Source organism: Pinus tabuliformis, chromosome 2_1 (assembly GCF_031772625.1).
Source record: "Pinus tabuliformis cultivar Carrire ecotype Pingquan chromosome 2_1, CPIR1, whole genome shotgun sequence".
Lineage (NCBI taxonomy): Eukaryota > Viridiplantae > Streptophyta > Pinopsida > Pinales > Pinaceae > Pinus > Pinus tabuliformis.
Window position 1 is genome coordinate 357,432,605 of NC_142299.1, and position 18,366 is coordinate 357,450,970.

The 18,366-nt window shown below is 36.8% G+C and overlaps 2 protein-coding genes across 2 annotated transcripts; both read left to right on the plus strand.

Moving 5' to 3' along the window:
• Window positions 1-3,668: 3,668 nt before the first annotated feature.
• On the plus strand, window positions 3,669-8,190 carry LOC149200344 (uncharacterized). The gene is made up of 9 exons (XM_089400918.1): window positions 3,669-3,822; window positions 3,925-4,055; window positions 4,205-4,770; window positions 4,901-5,050; window positions 5,157-5,470; window positions 5,625-5,860; window positions 5,970-6,952; window positions 7,040-7,306; window positions 7,408-8,190. The coding sequence occupies exons 1-9, from the start codon at window positions 3,770-3,772 to the stop codon at window positions 8,188-8,190; spliced, it is 3,483 nt and encodes a 1,160-aa protein (XP_089257044.1). The 5' UTR covers window positions 3,669-3,769.
• Window positions 7,026-12,218, plus strand: LOC149200345 (uncharacterized). Its single transcript, XM_089402676.1, has 7 exons — window positions 7,026-7,306; window positions 7,423-8,634; window positions 8,744-9,328; window positions 10,142-10,756; window positions 10,894-11,538; window positions 11,636-11,737; window positions 11,860-12,218. Exons 2-7 carry the CDS (start codon window positions 8,503-8,505, stop codon window positions 12,187-12,189), a joined length of 2,409 nt encoding a protein of 802 aa, XP_089258802.1. The 5' UTR covers window positions 7,026-7,306; window positions 7,423-8,502; the 3' UTR covers window positions 12,190-12,218.
• Window positions 12,219-18,366: the final 6,148 nt, after the last annotated feature.

The window sequence follows — 18,366 nt, forward strand, 5'->3', positions numbered from 1 at the left end:
TTTCAATTCCTCCAACTCAGGTCCTGACAACAGATAAGGTGCTTTAGCCGGAGGTTACTTTCCTGGCTCAAGCTCAATGCTATGGTCCACTGCACGCCTTGGTGGAAGCTTCTTTGGTAGCTCATCAGGCATCATATCCACATATTTGGCCAGTACCTCAGAAATCTCGGCTGGAACAGGTGTCCCCACTATCACCTTTGACATCCTTGAACATCACCACATATGTCTCCATATTTGACTCCTTCATAGCCTTCCCCAAACTCAGTGCCAAAGCATGCTGCACCTTGACTTCTCTCCTTTGCCTATGAGTGGGCAAAGTCCAAGTTTGTGACTGTCCAACCAGCACCACCTCATTAAAGAAGGGGACAAAAATAGCCCTATTGCCCTTCAAGAAATCTTGTCCAAGTATCATATCAAAGTCGTTCATCTCCATCACTGTGAAGTCCAACTGACTCTTCCAGTCTTTTATCTGCACAGGCACTTCGTGTGCCAAACCCACCACTTTAGCTCTAGAGTTCACTGCCTTGACTTCCACATTTGATGGGAAGATCATCAGTGCAACCTCTTTTGCTAACCGTGTCGTCATGAAGTTATGAGTGGCCCCCGTGTCCACCTGAGCTTGAATGGTCTTGCCATGAATCATAAATTCCACGAAACCCAGACTGTTAATCCATGATTTCTCCATAACTTTTCCCTGCATACATGTCTATTTTCTGCATCCATCATCATACACTGGCTTCACTACCTATGAACCTGCTTTGATACCACCTGTCACTCCCCCAATTCTTTTTTTATTAAATTGGTCGAGTGCGGCACCTCCTAAGTAATTAACATCTTCCATTGTTAGCTTATTTTACGAACTACGCCTTAACATTCATCATTAAACATGAATAACATATTAATTTGCGGAAACCATTAATATAACATCATCATAGAACAGCTGGAGAACAAAATCACATGTAAAATAATATTTTATTATATGAGAAAATTTTGTACAATGACCGGGAGTATAACTCAACCGCCGTTACCCCCAAGTTGGGTGCCCACCCGTGCAAGACCGCATGGTGGTCTCACCACAACTCCATCATAAACATAACATAAGTCTTCTTTGTCAAAGTGGGAGGGCGCGCCCGTGCACGACCCTCTCCCACAATACAACCCAAAACCTGTTCACAAGACTTGGTGGGCGGGTGCCTTAGAACGCCCTCCACCCGCGCCTTCAACCGCTCTACAATTCTCGTGCAGGCCGTGTACACCGCCCGGTGAGCGAGCGCATGACCTGCGCCTTCGCTGCAGTCTTTCCACCTCTTCGCACTTCTGTTTGCTGATTGAATTTTGATGGTTCGATGCCAAAATGACATCCTTTGCTCGCACATATATATGCTTTCATGTGTGTGGAGGTCGCGCCCTTGGCCAACCCTTCAATCTTCTCCCCAACCGCGCACTCCATGTAATGTTGGCACCTTTATGTGGTCGGCCCGCCCATGGCATGGGACCACCCACCATCCTTGCCCGTTTTACATCGCACCTTGGTCGGTTCGCACGACAAGCTCCTCAACTCGCCCTATAATCGTGGAACGCCAATCTTTGTCTGCATATAAGTGTAATGCCTCAACCTTTGGTCGCCCCATCACATGTTTTATGCCTTAGTTGATTTCGCACGGTGGTAGAGCACGCGCCCGGTCGCCTATCAACCACAGGGCGTTACACAAACCATCCAGACACACATGCTCAACATGACTGACCGATGGTGTGAGCGACAAGTGTGACACTTGTGATTGATCGTTGATCGATCGTGACGACGCTCGCGTGACAGTGAGTGTGACTCCGTGTGTGTGTGACAGATGCTTTCGTGGCAAACACAACATGTACACACGAAGCAAAGACCTTGAGCATGACCAGAACATGGTTGCAAGCATGACTTTGATACTAACATGCAAAACTTGGATGAAATGAACAAGTAAGATAGATGCAAAGACTCACATGGGCTCATAGGGTGAACCCAAGTGTGTGTAGTCATTAAGTGAAACTCTCAAGGGAGGCTCCAAAATTGGGTGCAGGCCAAAATTTTGTAGGGTGGTTGTAGCCTCTACAATAGGTCCATAAGAGGGCAAGATTTCACTTTTTCCAAATCCCTTTAGGTCTTGGGTTGTTAATCTCTTTCCTTATGTTTGAGAAAGACAAACTCTTAACCAAGCAAAAACAATGTTAAGTTATACTCTAAAATATTATTTGTTTCAAACATATGCTAATGCTTTAATAGACAAATGCAAAAGTCAAATAGTGTCCTGAATCTCTATAAAATAGGCCATTTAAATGAGCTTTCCAAATTCAATCATATGCTTAATAAAATTGGTAATCCCACAAAATATCTTAATGAAAATCTTGTAATGTGTAAAGTTTCTTATTAAAATCTCACTTGAAGTTAAAGTATTTAGAAGGTCGTTATATGAAAATCTTGATAACTAATGGTTATATTGATTTTATAGTTATTATAGTTTTGACTATTCAAATCTATCTTCATTTAATTTTGAAGATGGATTATAATTTGTTTATAAATATGAAAAAATTAGGAGGGAAATCTTAATGTCACAAGTTATTATTTTGGTTGGTTAATTATTGACTAATATAAATTTATTTTAATTTGAATCTATCAAATGTTTAAAGGGATTAAATTTCTCAAAATACAAACATATTTTTTAAGATAAAACTTGAAGAAAGATTTGCACATCAAGAAATTTGATTCCTAGCATAATATATTTAAAGTTAAAATGAATCTATACTAAATCTTTATAATACTATTTATATTTTATATAAATTTCAACATAAAATTATGAAATAGGATAATTATAAATATAATTATCATCATTTTAATTTATATGATATGATGAATATATAATTTACAACTTATTTTTTTAGTGTGGTTAATGTATATTGAATAATAGTGCTACACTAATGGAAATGTGGCCTCACAACCTCCCATTAGCAAAATGTTTAATGATGAAACTACAACTTATATATATATAAACAATATTTTTCTTTAATATATAAAAAATTTGGAAAAAAAATATTGTTTATATGATTAATAATTAAATTTAAACATAAATTTTTCAAATATCATAATTAAAAAATTAAATTTAAGTTCTTACCCTTTTTATTACAACAAACACTTTATTGATTTACTGACTATAATATCTTCCTGGCAGTAACTTGAATGAATTATTTTTTTTTTTTCCAAAAAAAAATCTAACTTTTTATTGATAAAAAGTTACATAGTATATTATTATTGGCAATGTATACACTGTAACTCTGAATGAATTTTTTTTTTTTTTTCCAAAAAAAATCTAACTTTTTATTACCAGGATAAAAAGTAGAAAAACCTATTTATTTCTTGATTAAAGATAAATTCTCATCCATTATTTACTCCTCGATTCAAGATAAATCCTCATTAGAATTGTATTAGGTTTGAAGAGTAGATACTCCTCCACCGTTCTCGCATTGTATTAGGTTTGAAGAGTAGATACTCCTCAACCATCCTCGCCTTAGGTTTGAAGAGTAGATACTCCTCCACCGTTCTCGCATTGTATTAGGTTTGAAGAGTAGATACTCCTCAACCATCCTCGCCTGGACCTCGTTTATAAAAAAATATGGTCAACACCTCTTCATCTATTTAAAAAAATAAAAAAATCTCAACTTTTCCTCTCTCAGTGTCCATTCATTATAGTTTAAAAACAAATATTATATTAATAATTCATAGTTGGTTTGATACATGAACGCACTAATTGACCGCAAGTCGTCGCTAGATTCCATCGATTTTCCTTGGTAATAGTTTGTAACATCATATTAACGTTAAGTATTCTGTTATCATTTTTCAAGGAAAGCCAAGGACTCTGGTTTTACCATCATTTCATTTGTGTGTTGAAGGAGAGAAATGGCCGGAACCAAACGCTCTTGTTGCAACCGCTTCTGCTGCTTTTCTTCATCTGCATCAGATGAAGAAGGACAAGATCATCCCGCTTCAGCAGGTCCTCGGAGCTCGCATTCTGCAATTGAAGGTACAAAGCTTTTATTTATGTTTCTAGATTTCATTAATAATAATGTACTCATTTCACAGAAGGCCCTCCGATTCGACAGTTGGTGGCCATCAACGCTTGTTTCTGCAAATGATAATACTGATGTTGATGGCGATTGTGTGTCCGTGTAGGAACTCATTCAGTAGCTTCCAAGAACTCCGATGTGGAAGCCAATCCCAATGTTTCAGGCCCACCCCATAAGTGCGATAAAGCTCAAGCCTCTGCATCTCCGAATATTTTACAGAAATCTGCGGATGAAAATGTGAATGTCAATAAAAAAGTTTCAAGAGACCCTGGGTACAATGAAACTCCAACCACTGCCTCCACTAGTGAAGCAAGTAAATACGATATGGGCACTATAGCTTCAATCCCTGTATCTTCTAATGCTGTTCCAATGAAATATGAGGTACAACATGCGGATGCCAATCTCAAAGCGCACCAGTGCGATAAAGCTCCAGCGACCTCTCAATCTTTTAATGTTCCACAGAAATCTGAGCGAGCAAATGTGAATATCAATCAAAACGTTTCAGGAGGTCCCGGATGCAGTGGAACTCCATCCACTTCTTCTCCAAGTGAAGCAACTAAATCCGATCTTCTTAAGACCATCGCGGATCAAGCCAAGGGGAAAAGACTGGATGTCAATATTATCGATGACCTTATGGATCACATATCTAAGCTTTTGAAATTGAGAGACGAGGTGGATCACAATCTTTCGTATCCATATGAGATAAAGACGAATTTACTATAATTAGAATGTGAATTATATTCTTAGATCGTATTATAATTATTGTGCGATATCTGATTTGAATATATTTCATTTTTTTTAGGAAATGCTTTCAGATAAAAAAGCATCGAATCCCAGCAATTTCCCTTGGCCTGAAGGCTTCAAGAAATTGAATGCCATATTGTCATGTGGAGCCGACTTGAAGAACTTGACGCAGTTAGTGTCATCGGGATTAGATTTTGCTTCTAAATTGGTGTGTATTAGTCCTCATTGAGAATATCATCACTTGCAACTAAAACTGAAAGTCGAGTATAATTATGTTAAATATAAATATTTCTCTTCTTTTCTATTGTATTCAGAAAGATGTTATATATGGACCTGTTAAAGATATCCTAAGGGATATTGGGCAGGCAAGCGTCGTTACTGCAGGACTGCTTGTGGTGGCATCTACTTTGGAAAAATTTCAGGATCTTTCCGATAACAAAGACATGTGTTGGGTTCTTATCAAAGAAATGAGTCAGCTTGCCAGTGTTGTCAAAAGACTGCATGAAAGCCCCAAAAGATTGAATGAAAGCTCCAAGGAAACGGTCAATGTAATCAAAGAAGCAACAACATTAGTGGTTGAAGGCGCAATCCTTTGTTGTAGTCAGCTTGGCAGTTCTGGTTGGAAAAGGTAAATACTCAACATTCTGTGGTAACTAGACTTATTTACCACGCGCTATTTAAAGAACAGGGCTGTTGTCATAGTCAAATGCACACAAAGCTCATGAGTATACCCAAATATAGGAAATAAGTGTTTTTCATTTAATTTCATCGCTTGATTGCAGCTTCTTCTCAACAACCACAGACAAAGCCGATCTGAGTGGCATTACACAGAAGTTAAATCGCATGTATTTGAAAATTATTGTCGATATCGGTATTAGTAATTCAACTGGCATTGAGCGTGTTTTAGCTGCCATCGCCGAAGAGTCTAAGAGGAATTCAACTAACAATGAGCGTGTTTTAGCTGCCATCGAGTCTAAGAGGAATCCCCCTGTGTCCAGAATATATCCTGAGCAGGCTGGTAAATATATTTTCAAAATAAATTATATTGAATTTTATAGTTATTGTGAGTTTTATTTTATTATTAATAACTTTAAATATGGATCCGGTGTTGAATATTGTTGTAACAGTTGGAATCGAGGAGTCAATTAAAGAGGTTCTTGATCTTTTGAAATGTGAACATGACCAGAAAGCTGTCACGGTTATCCTCCATGGTTTCGGAGGGATGGGGAAGACCACCCTCGCAGATGCGGTGTTTTCACAAGTTAGAGGATATAGATATTCTCACGTTCAACTGTTTGAAGATATAGACTCTAAACCTAATATAATAGAGTTGCAAAAACAGATATTAAAAGATTTGATGGGACCTGAAGAGGCTGTTCCAGATATTAGAAAGTATCAGGATGGTCAGCGAGAGTTGGGAGAAAGGCTAGAGAAAATGGAGGCATTCATTTATATTGACAACGTTTTGGAGGGAGCTGCGCTTAAACAGCTTTTGCCACAGGATATGAGTACAGCGAAAAAGGTGAGGCTCCTCCTTACTGCGCGTAACGAAAATGTGAAGAATGCATGCCCAAGGCCGTGTACAGAACCCAAAATCTATAAGATGGAGGGCATTCAGGATCAAGAAGCATTGATTATTTTAAAGAGGGAAATAAAGGATGGAATAAATGATAATCAATTCAATGACATCATACACACATGTGGCGGAATTCCCCTCATGTTAACATTAACAGCACCATTCATAGGTCGCGCCAAAAATAAAAAGGAAGCTTATTCTACACTGGTGCTTCAGAAAAATAAATGGCCGAGTGAGGCCTTTGAGGAGATGCGCTATGCCTTTGCCTACGATGCTCTTCCCCCTGATTGTAAAGATCCATTTTTAGACCTCTGTTCATATTTCAAAGGATGGGATTGGGAGGCAGTGGAAGACATTGTGGGAAAAGATAAACTGGAAATGTTAGAAAGCAGAGCACTTGTTACTAGAACCACAAATGACGTTGCGAGTGTACACGACGTCATCTTAACACTTGCTCGCCAAAAGTCAGAAGGAAAGGAAGTGAGGTTGGCATTCACCAGTGCAAGCAAACTCACGGAGTTCCTCCAAGAGGAGGTAACAAATCTATGAACGATATACATGTTTGTTTATACAGTCTCCGTTTTTATTTTAATTTAATTATACTTTTATAATGGGATGCAGGGTGCTGAAGGGATTAAAGGCATCTGGTTAAGCGACAATAAGGATGCCTTGGAAATATCTGCAGCAACACTCGACTTAATGTCTAAATCATTGAGAGTTCTTCGACTTGGAGATCTGGCAAATGTGGAGGGCGAGTGCAGGGAAACATTTAAGGAGTTGGTATTTTTTGAAGCGAAAGTTCGGCAGCTTCCGTTTCATGATTTGTCAAAGTTCACGAAATTGAGGTACCTCAGTTATCAACCCAATCATGAGTTGAAGCTATCCAAGGCAAGTGATGCTATTTCCCCATTCATTTTTCCTGAAAAATTGAATCTACGTAAGAAATTGTTTTACTAGTTTTAATGATTCATACGATTGTGACGTATCAGTTGCATAACTTGCAGATGCCTTCAAGTTTGAGGCACATGGAATTTGATGGAACATCACTTTCCGATGCCTTTCAAATCTATTCCAATGATCTTCAACAACTTGAACATTTGAGAATACTACGATTGCTCAACTTTTCAAGGTTGAAAAATCTGCCAGAAAAACTGGGAGATCAACTAAAAGGGTTGCATGAGCTATCTCTTTCAAACTGCACATCTATCACGAAGCTGCCGGATTCAATTTCAAAGCTTCAGTCTTTAAGGATATTGAAAATGGACGGTTGTTCAAGTTTGACTGAGTTGCCGGTTGATTTCGGATCCTTGAGTTCTCTGCGAGAACTCCATCTAGATGGTTGCCGCCATTTAGAGGCACTTCCAGACAGTGCCGAGAAACTTTCATCATTGACATTATTGGATTTGTCAGGCTGCAAAAGCCTATTAAATCTCCCTCCCTGCGTAGGAAACTTAACACGCCTTGTTGAATTAAATTTAAGTTATTGTGATGAACTAAAAAGTATTCCTGAAGGCATAGGAAACTTAACAGGCCTGGTTGAATTAAATTTAAGTTATTGTGATGAACTAAAAAGTATTCCTGAAGGCATAGGAAACTTAACACGCCTTGTTGAATTAAATTTAGCTGGTTGTAAAGGACTAAAAAGTATTCCTGAAGGCATTGGAGAGTTGAAGCTATTGCGAGCCTTGGGTGTGTCAGGGTGTTCGAGTCTAAAGGAACTACCCGATGGGCTTTGCAACCTCTCCTTTATCACACATCTTTCATTTGAATAGTGTGGTCGCCTAGAGAAGCTTCCAGATCGGTTTGGTCAATTAGCAAGTCTAAAAGTGCTGCTCTTCAGTGAGTGTCGATCACTACGGAAGCTTCCGGAAAGTTTTGGTCAACTCAAAAATTTGGAGGTGTTGGATCTTGGAGGTTGCTACAACCTTAGAGAGCTATGCAATGACTTCCACTGCCTCTACTCCTTGCAAAATCTAGATTTGAATAGCTGCATACATTTAAAGAAACTTCCTGAAGATTTTCATTGCCTAACCTCATTGCAACGTCTAGATTTGAGTGGGTGCCTCAAGCTAGAAGGAAAATCTATGGACCACGTGGTAAAGATGAACACATTACAAGTTGTGGACATCGAGAAAAGCGAAAAGTTGGTGAACAGGTGGGCAGAAATTCAGAGAGATGGCGGTGGATCATGGTCCTTTACAGTTATTTCAGGGCAGGTGATGATACCACCCATCACTATTTATTGATACCAACATTGTTAGTGCCTGCATTATGTTAACTTTTATAATAAATATGGACCATAACAACTTTACATTTTTCTTTCAGGATTTGTCAATTTCCAGGGTTGAAAAGGAGAACATAGAAAAGAGTCTTTTATTGGAACTTGATGGCCTGCTTACTAATAGACGAGGAGAGCAATTCCATCTATCTCATCTTCCACCAAACACCCTCATGCTTGTCACGTGGAAGCTGGGGTCCATCATTGAAGAGATGATAGATGAAATGCAGATAAGAGTAATTTATATTGGTCCAGATTTTGATAAGTTTTCCACCAAAGTGAAGGATAATATATTTGTTGTCGATGTGCCGACAACTCGTGCCACCCAGATGCTTGAAAAAGTGCACTTGACATTAGATTTAGCACTAGATCCATGGATTATCAATGAATATCTTCAGATTGATACGAGGATGCAGGTGGGGGATGAATATCGCCCTTGTTGGAGATTTTTGACAGAAGCTGAAATGGAGGAATTTGTGGTGAGTAACTGTAAGAGATACCTACGGTTGAAGGAGCTTGAAGCAGAAAGGGATGAAGAGAGCAGTAATATAGAGTTGTTGAGAGAATTGTTTGCAGCTGAAGGGGATGAAACGACTCCCGTGTTTCAAAAGAATGAGTCATCAGTACAACAGGTATGAATGCCTTTAACCGATAAGCTTTGGCATCATTATCTCCATTAATGTACGTAGGTTAGGAACAATCCAGTTGAGTTAATTTTGATTACCAATTCTAATCACGTCATATCTATCTCACTAAACCAAATTTTTACTCCATTTTACAGTTTTCAACATTATTTAACTCATTGCTCTCACTTATTTTGTTGCCGTCATCATTGTAGCATCGAACTGAACACTTTGTAGGGCAGATTTTGTTATTAATCAAAACGTTTATTTTCTAATTGTAATTTAGAATTTTAATTTAATTATTATTTATTTTTTAATTGTAATTTTAGAATTTTAATTTTATTATTAATAATTAAAAATTAATAGTTATTTAATTTTTTAAAATATTTTTGATAATTAATTTTGTAATTAAATTAATAAACTTATTTATTTATAATTGTAATTTTAGCATTTTAATTCAGTAAGAGTTATTATAATTTTTTTTAATTAAATTTATTAATTAAAAACAAAATCATATCAATATATGAGATATAAACCTGAGTTAAATTTTGAAATATGTGATATTAGTAAGCTATATATTATGCTATAATATTGTAATAAATTAGTGAATCTAAATAATCAAGATTTTTATTACCAATTTACATTTAAGAGATAAATTAATTATTTTTATAATCAATAATAATAATAATTTAAAATTTAATTAAAATTAAATTTGAAATTTGTTTTGATATTTATTAATATTTACCAACTAATAATAGTTAAATTACAATTTTTCCTTGCCTCGTTTACATTGTTCTGCTCGTTTTGGCTTGCCCATTATAGGATCCAACAGCAAACTCCGAAGTGAAAGCTACTTGCGGAATCGACAAATTGGAAGGCAAAACTATTCTTTTAGAAATGAGACCTCCCGACTCATTTTTTTATGACATTCGTCTTCCGTCTTTGAAGGAGATGTACCTTCTGGAGAAAGAGAGACTTAATTTTGAAATTATTTCAATTCCTGTGGTGCAGCCAAGTGAGGTATTCGATGTATATAAGCAGTTTTCAAGTGAAGTTCCTTGGCTTGTCCTCCAAAATCCATGGACGACAATAACAAGGGAAGTCCAGTACTTCTTGGATAAACAGTGCACTGAATGGGAAGAGGGTGATGCATCTGAAAAATGGTATCCAACTAAAAGTTGGATCATAGATCCAAACGGGAGAATCACTATTTATAGACCACCTATATCCCCGGGGGATATGAGGGATAGGGGAGAGGTGTTTAAGGTTTTTTTTAACTATTTAGAAAGGCAATCATATCAGGTGACATGGGGAGTAAACGCTCCTCCTCCTACGTGGGAAAAAATTGAAGAAGTAAGAAAAACTGAATGGCAACAAGTAAAGAATATGTCGACTTTGGAGTTCCTTTTCAACCACTTGGAAAGTGTCTCCATCAAGGTAAATAATTTTATTTGTTTTATTATTATATATTGCCATCATGATATAAATGTAAATGGAAGGGAAAATAATGATTAATAAATGACTGATCATTGATTTTGAATCGTATTTTTTCTTTTGTTGTTGTTTCTGACCAGGTGAAAAGCCTAATGCTTCAAGGAAAATTTATATGCTTGTATAGCGGGGGTGATGAAGATATGACATGGTTTATGCGGAGTGCAATGGAGCAGTTCAGGGACAGCATTCACTTTATTCATTTTATCCATGAACTGAGACGGTTTCCCTTGGAAAATACCTCCAAAGAATATTATCATCCCTTGGAAAATACAACTGAGATGGAAGGGACGTCTTTGTTAAATTTATCAAGGCATGAAACTGTGAAATTATTAGTGCGTCTTCACCATTTGGAAGAAGATATGAATGAAATGGACCAAAGTGACAAGCAATTGTGTGAACTGAAAACTATTTTACATTCTCTTCCATCCATTACCTTCTTCAACGAGGTGGGGAAAATGGTTGGAATTTTACAAGGAGAGGATATCGACAGGGTTTTCTTCTACCGTCCCCATAGGAGAGATAAAGTACAGCGATTGATAAACCTAATGTTGAAGGAGGGAGGAAAAGAAATGCATGATGAGGACAGCAGCCTTATTAGGAAAATGCAAACAGCGTCCGCTTCAGCCGTTGAGCAACAAAATGCGGATGTCTACTTCGATGCCTTGAGAGACTACATATCTGAGCTATGGGGAGTGCAACTTTATCAGCATTTCAAATTCAACAAGGTGGATTGCTTTCTTTGGCATCATCTATCCTTAATTTTCTGAATCATTTCCTTTTTTTATTAACCTAATCATATTTTGCATCTCTTATTTCTCATAGGAGGGGAAAAAGACGTCACCGCCAAGGGTGACTTGGCCGACTTCAAGAGGCTTGTGTAGGTTAAAGAATCTCCTGTCGGAGGGAGCAAACGGGGATTGGGTTGTGCGTATTAAACCTCTCCATCATTTGACAACCGTTAATTATTTTTTGGTTGGAACATGAAATTCATTGTAGGAGCTCCTGTGCCAAATATTGAATCTAAAATTTTCTTTTATGCTTTTCAGAAATATGTCATTTTTCCTCACTGTGAAGAAGATGCAATGGACACCGTCATTAAGAGTCTGGTGAAGGATATAGGAGAGGCAGAGTGGGCTGTTGCAGGTCTTCTTGCGGTTGCGGATCTTTTGGAGCGATTTGAGACTGTTTCTTCAAACCGAATTGAGTGGCTGTTTGTTTTAGAGGAGATGTTTAGATTGGCCCAATATTCTAAGCAGTTTAATCAAAAGGCTGAGCTGTGGAGACGGATGAAGTGTGGAGCAATAGTAGCTATACTGAAATACTCCATCAGCTGCTGTTGGGCAATTGATCCGTCGAAATTTGCATTTAGCAGGTGAGTATGTTTACACTTTAATGTTAACAATAGTGATGTTTAGAAATTTTTATATGCAAACGCTTTCCTTTATATAAAAGATTATGAATGTTTAAGAAGAAATGTCCATGTTGGTTTGCGTTGAAGTAGAGGCGGGTGAAAATAAATTTATCAAACTCTGTTTAGTAATTGGACTTTGTCAAAATGTTTTTTTTTTACTATTCGCAGAACTTCATTGCCCTCGCGGGAGTTGATTTCCACTGAAGAGAAGTTAAGAAAGGAGTGCGACACATTGGCCCACGCAATGACGGAAGATCTTGATAATGAAAGTGGGTCCCTCGCAGAACTTAACTGCTACAAATGGGGTTTCGACTTGTGGCCAGAGAGTAAAGGTGAAGGTGGACCATCTTCTGAATATAAAAGGAGCGCTTCCTTTCCCAACTTGTGGCTAGAAAGTGAAGATGAAGGTGGGCCATCTTCTGAATATAAAAGGAGCGCTTCCTTTCCCTAAGCTGGCTCAACAGTTTCGAGGGGAGAAGAAAAATCAGACGGAACGTCATCTATCTATTTATTGCGTAGCAGCTCAAACGCTAAAGGACAGTGACGAATTTGCTTCATCATTTGCCTTCTCTATCTCTTCTTCATCTATGGATAATGAAATTGTTCAAGAATGGATGGGAAATAACTATTGATGTAGGGTGATGAGTGCAAAAGTTTCAATGTCAGTGTATTTTATATTTGGTTATTTCACAAATATTATGAGTAAATTTTGTTGGTCAGAGCTAGAGATAAATCAGCGTATTCTATATTTTGTTAATTCACAAATATTATGAGTAAATTTTGTTGGTTAGAGGAGAGATAAAACAGATACATAAGTTGCTTTTACGCTTTAAAAATTTTTATTCATAATTTTTTCTTTTTTGTCTTTCACAATGTCTCAATCATAGGTATATAAATACTAAACTTATTAAATATAGATTTATGCAGATTTTACGTCATGCAAACTCAAACTTGATTTAATTTTTAATATTAGACTCTACATATGTGAGTAATTACTATTTCTAACACTCTTCCTTACTTACAACCTCAACCTTAACTTAATCATGACTCAACTATTGATGCTAAGTTTACAATAAAAAATTGATTCAATCATAACTTAAACATGTATGTTGGTCTAAGTCTCAGCTAGGCTTACAATGACTCAAAACTTTTAAAATGTTGGGTTTTCTTTTTCGTTTCTTCCAAATTCTATACCCTCGAAACTACTTCATTCTTGGTTGCGCTTTCTTGTTGTAAGCTCCATATTTCTCACTTGCTGCTATCGCAATTTTCCTTTGGCTTCTCTTGTATTTGTTCTAAAAAACAATTTAAGCTTTCTGAGTATGTCTTCTACAACTTCCTCTTCAAAGATTCGTTCACTCATGAACTGCTACCACAACTCTTCATCTTCAAACTGTGAACTTCACTTTGCTTCTTGCGCTTCATATTCTCGATCTTCTTTCTGACATATTTCTTGATAGCAATATTTGATCTCTTTTTTACTCCATTGCTGAAAGGTTATTTCAATGCTTTCTTCTTCATCTTCAAAAAATTCCATGTCCTTTCCTACACTTTTTTCTTCATCTTCTCTTTTAGCTATAATTATAATTGGATTGTTATCATGTTTATCTACACACTCAAAATCAATGTTAAAAACATCTTCATTATGCTCTGCAGTGAGAGCTTTCTCTGGTTCTTTTTTTTTCTCTTCCTTTGTCTTCTCTTCCTTTTTCTTCTTAGCCTCTTCAACTGCATTGAGACTATCTTCCACTGTTATGCAATTATTGGATATTTTCATCAAAAACTTTTGAATCACTTCATCCTTTTCTTGATCGTCAGTTATTGGATATTCTCATAAAAAACTCTTGAATCAATTCATCCTTTTCTTAATCATCAGTTGCTGCTAGATTACGCGCCACTTCATAAGCAATTCCAACTTTTGCTTCTATATTACGCATTCCTTCATTAGAAGTTCCAACTTTTTCTTCATAACTTCCTGCTACAATGACAAGTTCAAACTCCAATTCTTCATAAAAAAATGACACCTTCCATATTTCCACCATCAATCCCTATTTAAAAAAGTAGACCACAAACGTCATCAACATAATTTTCATCCATTCTATGGTGGGATATCTGAGCATGCATGTACTCATTAACAATTTCAACTTCACCAAGTTCTTCAGTTGTTATTGAATTCATGAGAGATGCACTCTTAGTTTTGCAAACCATTACTTCATATGAAAAACTTTGTTTGTCATTCTCAAACTTAAATGTTTCAACCTCTTATGCAAAAAGGCCATCATCATCTTCATGATCCACATTACAATGGAGTTCTCAAGCACTTATATGCTCTTTCTCTACTGCATACGCAAAGGTTTGAATTCTCTCTCTTCAATATTTGTTGCATCTTCTTCATCCATATGAACAAATTCTCCAATTTTTATTTTCTTCCTAGAGTCTTGCTCATTAACTCTTAGATTTGTGGCTAAATTCTCTATTGATTTTTTAACAGACTGTGACACAACTTGTTGTTGCATGTCACTTTCCTTTAAACCAAATTCTGCTTCGAGGATTTTTCATGCTTTCTGGGAAGATGTATCTTTTCCTACCTTGCATAAACACTTCTCATCCAATGCGTGTTTATGAGATCTAATACAAAAGCATCACAAACTTCACGGGTTATTAGACTAGTGCTCAATCAACTCTTTACATTGAAGAAAATTTTCGATTTTAAAAGAGAATATTTCAAAGTTCTTACCAAAAACATAGGAGGTTGTAGAAGATCCATGCTTGATCCAAGGGATACAAAAAATGCTCAAAAATCAAAGTGCTCAAAATCTCCCGAAACCAATGCCAAATTGTAGAGATCATCGTTATGATTCCAACGATGCTTGAATCGCTTCAATATGACGCCATATGAGCAAGTTATCGTGTCGTGAAGTTTTGGCCAAATAGTAAAAGAGTCAACTTGCAGGGTATGGACGCTAACACAATAGTTTGTACACAAACATGGTGCTAATGTCATATCTTGACTGGGTTGTACGGAGGGTAGGTGGACCAATCATGTGAGGGCATGTGGTAGTTGAATTAACGATATAGATTGGTGAGGTGGTCCAATCAGAGGGTACCACGTGGCCCTATGAGAGGCTGCCAAGTGGCCCTATTATTAGTGCTAAAAATTTGTTATAGACTAATCAACCTCCAGTGGAATCGAACACACTTTCAAAGAAACAACCACCTAACCAACATGCCACATGTACAACTCATTAAATCATGGGTCATGTTATCTCTCACAAGTTTTCCCCTTGGTTGTAAAGGTAAAACCCCTAAGGTAACCCTTTAAAACTAACTTTAGGGCCAAAGGCTAGCCCCTTCAACCCGGAGAGGGCTCTCTCCTTTACAATTCAACTACCGAGTGTCACCTCAGCAGTTGGTTGTGTCTTTAGTACAATGGCTAGATCATGATTTCAGTAGGGTTTTGGAAATGATGGTAAGGCAAAGAAAGTGTATCCTTGGGCATGGAGTCATAGAAATCGTAAATAAATCAGCGGCCACTAGAACATTGGATGTAGTGATAGAGGCTAAGAGCAAGATAGTTTATATATCCTTAGATGACCTTACTATTGAGAGTGGTAGGAGAAAATAACAAAAAATTGTTTAAAATAGAGGATCTGATAGAAGAATTTTGTTCAGTTTAGATAAGAAAAGTGATACTTGAATGGGAAAGACAAAGTGTGAAAATGAACATGAATTTCACCTTTAATACCTTCATCCAAGCATGAATAATAAAACATTTAAATGAAAATAATAGAGGTAAACACATTCACCAAGAAACAAACTAGAACATATCAACACATGAATTCTCAGCTTTGAAACACTACGTTCTTCTGATCACTAGTCACCTATGATTAACCAACATAAACAAAGCACATACACAAATTACAATTTTTCTCAAATTTGGAACCATTGGTTTTTTTTCATTATCAGCTTTATAGAGTACTTACAAAACCATAGCCACGTTTACAATCTCTAATTAAAACTAAATACATTACATTTGTCAATAATAAAACAAGATGATAATATTTTTTATCTGAGAATTATGTTGTTGCTGAAGACCTGGTTGAAGCTAAGGATCAAAACTAATTACTGATATTCTACCCAAATTTTATGAAAACCCTACTTCATCATCAAGCTTGGTATGGTAATTTCTTTCTTGAAATTTGGTCTTGATCCACAAAAAAAGGGAATTTGGTATGTAGATCCTTCCTTCAACGATGTACGTAAATTTCTCCTTGTTTCCTTCAAAAATAGTAATTTCCCGAGCATTGACAGATTAACTGGCATACCTCAAATCGGGAGAAAAACTGGGCACCACTAACAGATTAAATGTCAGTGATGTCTCAAAACAGAGGTAAATTTGCATTGACAATTTAACTATCAACGCTCATCCAAAATGAAGCGAAAGTAGCACTGACATGTTAATTGTCTGCGCTTCATCGAAATCCTCCCAAAAGGAAATTTGCAAAACTAAACTCCGCACTGTAAATGTTTTAGTTGAGTCTGCTAGCTACCTCCAAAAAAATATCAACTTCACTCTATCTCCTTTTCCTAGTTTTATTGGCTTTAACATCAAGCTCTCTGATTTGACCCTTAGGCTTCCTATAACTCGTAGGCTTCTCTTTTTTTATGACCAGATATCTTTAAAGTGTATCATCTACCTCAATAAATTGTTGTGCCAAGCTAGGGTTTTGTTTAAGCTTGAATTTCAACATCAAATTGCTCAGTGGTCTAGTGTGAGGCCTTCTTCCCCCATAGATCTCAGCTAGTGTGGGCTCCTTAAAAGCTTATGTTTCTTCTGTCTCAGGTTCAGTAGCTTCAATATGTTCAAGAGATGGCACATGAGGAGGGGAAAAGCTTTTCTTTTCTAAAAGTCTCCTACTTCTTCTTGTGTATACCTTTTTCATTTTAGGAACTAGAGGAGGAGGTTTTATCATCATGTTTTTCTTTTGACTCATAGTCTGGACAGAAAAAGTCCCCTACTCTAAGGTGTGGGGCGTTTCAACAAGATTATTAATTCTTTTCCTTTTTCTCATGTACTTAGGTTTAGGTGAGACAAACTCTACAAAACCCCCAAGAAAAGAAAAATGCTCCCATGTTCTGTTAACCTTCCTTAAATGGTTTTCAATTAATATCTTGATTAGGCTCTTGTGATAAATGAAGTGGGATGATACATAAGCTTTGGCCCTCACTCTTGCTGACATATTTTTGAGACTCGTCAGTAAAAAAAAGAGCATTCATTCTTACTTGTCCAACAATGTGAGCAAGAAAATGAAAATGATACCTATTGAGTATGTTGAAACATCCTACATAGGTGAAATAAGACTGAGTGATCCTAAGGAGAAGGTTAGGTTCATCCTTCTGCCAAGATCTCTTCACCTCCAAATTCCATGGTTTGTCCTTATACTCATCTTTTAAGAAAAAACGAATGTCAATTCCAGCCAAAATGTGGCTTTTAAACTAGCGTTCTCCATCAACAGGGAGGCTTATAGCCTTTGTAACCACTTCCTTTGTAACAGAGAAGGAAATATATCCAATACTGACACCCTAACCATCAAACCCTTCAAAAAAGGATCGAGAAATCCCATTATGATAACCACTGCATTTGAAAAATAACTTGTCCCAGCCAACCTCCAAAAATCATTCTCGAATTTCTGGATATGCTTCAAGGGGATCAGGTCCCCAAGTTCCCCCTTGTGAAACTTGTTACTTTTTCCCATAACTATCACTGTCCAAAACCACAAGCAGTGGAAGCGAGAGCAGGATGTGATCACGAATGTGCAAGATAATTAATTTTTTTACTTTGGTGTATAACACAATAGAATGGATTAACCCTACATGATTCTTTTCATAAAAACTTTAGATCATTAAACGTTGTTATAGCTCCAAATCTCATTCTTGGGGTTTGTGATGCTGCACTAATGGCCCAGGGTAACCCCTCCTTCCAAACCTGGTCCAAAATTTAAAAAACAATGTTTTATTCACTATACACGACATTTCTCTGAGCTAAACACGTGTATACGTGGGTCTGTGTATACCCAACCCGCGTATATGTCTTAAAACACTTAAAAAATTTAAATCTCCTTAATTTTGGGCGGAGATCACG